The sequence below is a fragment of the Camarhynchus parvulus genome, chromosome 20, assembly GCF_901933205.1.
Source record: "Camarhynchus parvulus chromosome 20, STF_HiC, whole genome shotgun sequence".
NCBI lineage: Eukaryota > Metazoa > Chordata > Aves > Passeriformes > Thraupidae > Camarhynchus > Camarhynchus parvulus.
The window spans coordinates 10581340-10587716 of NC_044590.1; the positions used below are offsets into that span (position 1 = coordinate 10581340).

Sequence of the window (6377 nt, forward strand, 5' to 3'; positions counted from 1 at the left end):
CAGCGCTGCCCCGGGGCATTCTCTCCGCACCGGCCCCGAGATCCTGAACTTATTTTCAAGCTCCCTGTGGATTTTCTTTATTTATTTTCTTCCTTTCCTTGGTTGGAGTTTTTGCTTTATTGGTTGTTTCGGAGGATTTTACTAGGTTTTGGTTCTTTGGTTTTGTGTTAGGATTTTGTATTGTTTGAGGTTTTTTTGTTTTTGTTTTTGGTTTTTGGTTTTTTTTTTTTGTTTGTTTGTTTTTTGTTTTGGGGTTTTTTGCTTGTTTGGTTGATTTTATGTCGGTTTGGTTTTTTTCTTCCCTTTTTGTTTGTCGTTCATGGTTTTTTTAAAATATTTTTATTTATTTTGGTTAGGATTTTTTTTTCTCTAAGGCATGTCTCCCGAGCCTGACATATCCATGACATTCTGGATGCTCAACGAAGAGCCAAAAGCCCATTTCCTCCACCCTTGGCGTGATCATAGAAAGGCTTGGGTTGGAAGGGACCTTAAAGGTCAGCTGGGGGGCTCCTAGAGGAACCCCCTCCAGTCCCTGGCATCGAGGGCTGCCGGCCGGGGGTGCCCGATGGGACCATTTTGGGTCTCCCATCGAATTTAGGGGGTGCCGGGGCAGGGGCACGGATGCGCCAGGGCTATTTGAGGAGATAATCACGCACCAGACAGAGGTTTGGATGCATTTTCGTTCCTGCTTCCCCGATGCCCACTGCAGCCTCCAGAAATAGAGCTCCTTCACTTCGTCTTTCATAACGAACTCGTCTTAGGATGAATAAAAAAATTAACGTTAATAATAAAGAAAAATAAATCGTTGGATTAATCCTTCACGGTGTCCGTCGTATCACTGGTTTTGGCGAGCTGTGAAGAGGCGAAACGGCGGCCGAGGGCAGCGGTGACGGCCCGAGCTTTTCAATTTCTCCCGTTAAATCCCAGCCCGTCAAGACGCTGCTAAAGCCGGGGCAAAGCCGTGCCCCGCTCGGCTTTCGCGACCTATCTGTGCACTCACATGTAATAATTCCCACGCAAAGCCAAGGATGCGCCACGCTCAGTCTCCCTCCTCCTCCGCTGCCATCAAAAAAACCCCATTTTTGGGGGGCCGGCTGTAGAAACAGCTCGTTCATCCCCGCACCTGGAGCAGCGGCCGAGACCCCTTAGGGGTACAGCCCTCACCGCTGATATTTTAGTTTTATTCTGGTTTTTGCACCCTTCAGCCTCTTTGCACACAATTTGCTTTTAGATTGTGGCTGGGGAAAAAATAAAAAGGTTTTTAAGGAGGTGATTTAAGGTTTTTTTCCCTAGGAATTGGGGTTTTTTCCCCCATCTCTGCTCAGTACCGCATCCCACCTGCAACCGCAGCCTGGGCGCTCCTCCCTACTCCCTCAACAACGATACTAGGAAATAATTTAGTGGCGGCTTTTCCTCTCATCTGTAGTAAAAATTGTTCTTTTTGTCTTCCAAAACAGCAAAGGAATCAGAAATTCCTCCCTTCCCCCACCTTTCAAAGAACATACATATACACATATATATATAAATATAATATTTTTAAACAACGATTCAAAGGCTCTCCCGCAGCAGAGGGGACGTGCTTTCCCACACACCGCCCCCGAATGCCATCGCTCCCCTTGCCACTCTCCACTTGTCTGTGCCACAGCACAGGACCGGGATTTCCCCTTGCCGTTGTCGCCTGTGTTGGCCGCTCACCTCGGAAAAATTTAAAATAAATTAAAAATCGTAAGGCTTTTAACTTACAAACGAACATAAGCGCTTGGAAGCAAACCGAAAATATGGTATTTTGTTTAAAGAAAGGAGAAGCTCAGTAGTGGCTGGTGAGGACCGAGAGCTCTGCGTGGAGCATCCCCCGGTGCCCGTGCCCCCGCGGCCGGGCGGTACCGCTGCGGTGCCGATGCGGTGCCACCCGGCTGCGGGCCCCAAAGGAGATCTGCGCCCCTTGTCCCGCCGGTTTTGGAGCTCCCTGATCCCAGGAATCGTTAGAGAGAGCTGAGCCCTCGCTCCCTGTGCGCGGGTGGCCACGCACCGCTGTGTCCCCCGGGCAGGGGCCGCTGTCCAGGCCGCCCCCCGCCTCCGAAGGGGCCGCGCGTTTTGGGGAACAGAGAAAAGAAAAAGAAGGGGGTGCGAGGAGGAAAATCCCGTTAAGAACCTGTCAAAAGCCGCCCGTCCGCCTCTTCAGAGGAGCTCTTTTGTTTCTCAGTGGGGAAGGGGCTGGCGGCCGGGGGCCTGCGGGCGGCTGCGGGGCAGGAGCGGGGCAGGGCGGGCAGCGCAAGGGATGCGGAGCCGGGCTGAGGGGGGCGGGGAGGGGGGTCCCGGGCTGCGGCGCTGCTGGCGGGGCCCGGCGGGCGTGGGTGGGGCGGGGGGGAGTGCGGGGGGCTGGGCTTGGCCGGGGAGGCTGGTACCTCCCCCAGAAATGCAGCAATTCTCTCCCCTCTCCTCTTCTCTCCGCGAGGTGGGCGCACTGCGATGGAGACGCGGCGCGCTCTGCCAGGGGCTTGCTCTGCCCGTCTGGTGACATCGGCCGGCTGCTGACAGCCCCCCCATCCCGCCCGAGTCACCCCCCGATCCCGCCGCGGGGCTCGGCGGAGCGGCGCGGAGCAGCGCGGAGCGGGCGGCGGGGCGTGCGGGCCCGCTCCCCCCGCAGCGGTGTCATGCCCCTGGGCACCCCGGCCGGGAGCCGCCCGCACTGCGCCGGGACACGGAGGTAGCGGCTCGGAGCAGCTCCCCGCAGCCGCCCTTCGCCAAGGGGCGACCAAGTCCCGTCCACCGCCCCGCCGCCCGCCCGCCCCGTCGGGTCTCCGCATCCCCGAGGGTCCGCGAGAAGCGGAGTCGCCAGAGCCGCCGCCATGGCCACCCTGCTCCGCAGCAAGCTCTCCAACGTGGCCACCTCGGTGTCGCACAAATCCCAGGCGAAGATGAGCGGCATGTTCGCCAGGATGGGCTTCCAGGCGGCCACCGACGAGGAGGCGGTGGGCTTCGCCCACTGCGACGACCTGGACATGGAGCATCGGCAAGGGCTGCAGATGGACATCCTCAAGTCCGAGGGCAGCGAGGAGGGCGGGGAGCCGCCCCTGGAGGGGGACATCCACTACCAGCGGGACGGCACAGGGCCCCTGCCGCCCTCCGCCTCCAAGGAGGCCTGCTCCGAGCTCTCCGGGCAGGGCAAGCCCAAGATCACGGCATGGGAGGCGGGATGGAACGTCACCAACGCCATCCAGGTACGGCCGCCGCCACCGCCGCGGGGCACCGGGCAACGCTCCCTGATCCCGGTCCTGTTACGTGCTCTCTGCCTCGGCCAGAAGCCCTGGGCTGATTGCAAACCGGCTTCGAGGAAAAGGGGGAATAGGGGAAAAACGGGGGAAAAACAAGAAATAAAAATAAGGGAAAGATAGAGATGAATAATAGAGCGGGAGGGAGGAATTAAAAGGAAAAACAGATTAAAAAAAGAAAGGAAACTAAAACCCCTTAGCCCGGCTTTCTGCTTTTCTTTGCCCCCTCTTCCCCCCCCCGAACCGGGCACAGGGCCAGGACGGGGCCCAGGCTCCAGCCCTGTCACGCTGCAGATTCTGACCCCACCAGGCTGTCCCAGCAAGGAGGGATGGGTGACACGGGGGTGACTGGGCTGGTGGTGGGGCTGCACTGGAGTGGGCCCAGTCTGGCCCCTCGAGATGCCCCCAGCTGCGGAGGTCTTGGTGCACTGAGAGGGGCTGGGGACAGCGAGGGTGGAGACTGGAGCAAAGCCTGGGCACCCAAACCTTGCTGGGCTGTTGTGGGTGCTCGGGGGTGCGATGACGCGGGCGTGACTGTGGGGGTGGCACGTCACAGGGACAGGGGTGCGTCACCGTGTGGCAGTGGCTGCGTGGCGTGACTGTGTGACCGCTTGCGTGGGTGCCACGGTGCGTGGGCAGACAGAGAGCACGCACGTGACTGCCCTGGTGCGGCTGCGTGCGCTCAGCCACAGGCCCCTCAGAGATCCGGCAACACGGTTTCCATTTTGTCTCTTTCTAGGGGATGTTTGTTCTGGGCCTGCCCTATGCCATCCTTCACGGTGGATACCTAGGACTCTTTTTAATAATTTTCGCTGCAGTGGTTTGCTGCTACACTGGGAAAATCCTTATTGCCTGTCTTTACGAAGAGAATGAGGATGGGGAGATAGTCAGGGTGAGAGACTCCTACGTGGACATCGCGAACGCGTGCTGCGCGCCCCGCTTCCCCACCCTCGGGGGCAGAATTGTCAACGTGGCTCAGATCATTGAACTGGTCATGACCTGCATCCTCTATGTGGTGGTCAGTGGGAACCTGATGTACAACAGCTTCCCCAACCTGCCCGTCTCCCAGAAGTCGTGGTCCATCATTGCCACGGCAGTGCTCCTGCCTTGCGCATTCTTGAAGAACCTCAAGGCAGTGTCCAAGTTCAGCTTGCTCTGCACGTTAGCCCACTTTGTCATCAACATCCTGGTGATCGCCTACTGCCTCTCCAGGGCGCGCGACTGGGCCTGGGACAAAGTCAAGTTTTACATTGATGTCAAGAAGTTTCCCATCTCCATTGGCATCATTGTCTTCAGCTACACCTCCCAGATCTTTCTGCCTTCCTTGGAGGGAAACATGCAGAACCCCAAGGAGTTCCATTGCATGATGAACTGGACTCACATCGCAGCTTGCATCCTTAAGGGACTCTTTGCCTTGGTCGCCTACCTGACCTGGGCTGATGAGACCAAGGAGGTCATTACAGACAACTTGCCATCCACCATTAGGGCAGTAGTCAACATTTTCTTGGTGGCCAAAGCCTTGCTCTCCTACCCCTTGCCGTTCTTTGCAGCTGTAGAAGTCCTGGAGCGGTCCCTTTTCCAAGAGGGAAACAGGGCTTTCTTCCCCAACTGCTATGGGGGTGACGGGCGGCTCAAATCCTGGGGACTCACCCTCAGATGTGCCCTGGTAGTTTTCACCCTGCTCATGGCTATTTATGTCCCCCATTTCGCCCTCTTGATGGGTCTTACTGGGAGCCTCACAGGCGCAGGGCTCTGTTTCCTGCTCCCCAGTCTCTTCCACCTCAAACTCTTGTGGAGGAAGCTCTTGTGGCATCATGTCTTCTTCGATGTTGCCATTTTCGTTATAGGTGGTATCTGCAGCATCTCTGGGTTCATCCACTCTTTAGAAGGCCTCATAGAGGCTTTCAGAACCAATGCTGAAGACTAAGGAGGGGCCAGAGTTGGGTGCAGGAAGAAAATCGCATCGAACATCCGCATAGCCAAATAATTCTGCATCCCTTTAATGGAAAGAGTCATTATTTTCGTTATGTGCATCCAACAAATTCTATGTCATAGAATCTGCAAACTAAGGAAAATAAGAAGAGACGAAAGTGCTCGCCCTGATGTCTTTTTAAATAAGCTCAGATTTAAATCTATTTTTTTGTTATTTAGATTTTTTGGAAGGAAATTATCTGGTGCCCCACCCCTATGTCCTCACTCGTTGCCTGAAGCTTGGCCCCCCACAAACGGCCTGTTGGGAAACAGTCGCAATTTTCAACACTCCTCACAGATATGCAAATCAGTGTTTCAGTAGCTGAAACACAGGTGCCGATCCCGTGGGATTGGGAAGCAAACCCGCCGATGGGGCGGGAGCAGGGACCTTTGTTTTAACACTTTGAGAGATGGATGTAGACGAGACCCAGATTGTACGACCAGCCCAACAAGCCCAAGCAGCGTCTGACGACCGGTGATGCCGCTTACCTGCAATGTTTACACCGTAGTCACAATAGATGTCAGGACTGCTCGATTCTTCCATCCCAATCCACACCGAGGAACGGCGCTTCCCATCAAACACAAATGTGTTGCCTCTGGTTGAAATCGCAGCCCTGGAGTCCACTTCTCGGTGACTTATGTTTCGTTTCGTTTTAACAATTGTTATTTCTAAATTATGAAAAGCTAAAAAATAATATAATAATAATAATATATGGTTGGATTTGATGTCGTTCGGGATTACAGGAACAAAACTACGACACAATTCATTCTGTGCAATCTACCAGATCCGTGGAGCTGTTTCCAATGTACGTGTGGTGTCATTGTGGTAAATAAGATGAAAAATGTATATCAGAAAAAAAATCTATCTTTAACATATAATGTGGTACATAAATATATGGAACAATAAAGAGAAAACATAGATGATGAGGCTGGCCTGGTTCGTGGGGGGCTTGGAGGAGTAGGGCAGGGGCAGAGGGAGGTTCATCCTTCCCGGGTCAGGGCTACAACACATCCTCGGGCTAAGGGGAGGCAGTGCCGGGTTTCCAGAGAAGGTGGCATTCAGCTGCTTGTAAGAGGTAGGAGACATTTTTTGGGAAGAGGTCGTCTTACAGCTGGGGGTGGCGGGGCTGCTTT

At 55.0% G+C, this 6377-nt stretch overlaps 1 protein-coding gene across 1 annotated transcript; it reads left to right on the forward strand.

Annotated features, from left to right (window-relative positions):
• The first annotated feature begins 2452 nt into the window (after window positions 1-2452).
• On the forward strand, window positions 2453-6168 carry SLC32A1 (solute carrier family 32 member 1). The gene is made up of 2 exons (XM_030963194.1): window positions 2453-3221; window positions 4012-6168. The coding sequence occupies exons 1-2, from the start codon at window positions 2850-2852 to the stop codon at window positions 5197-5199; spliced, it is 1560 nt and encodes a 519-aa protein (XP_030819054.1). The 5' UTR covers window positions 2453-2849; the 3' UTR covers window positions 5200-6168.
• The last annotated feature ends 209 nt before the right edge of the window (window positions 6169-6377 follow it).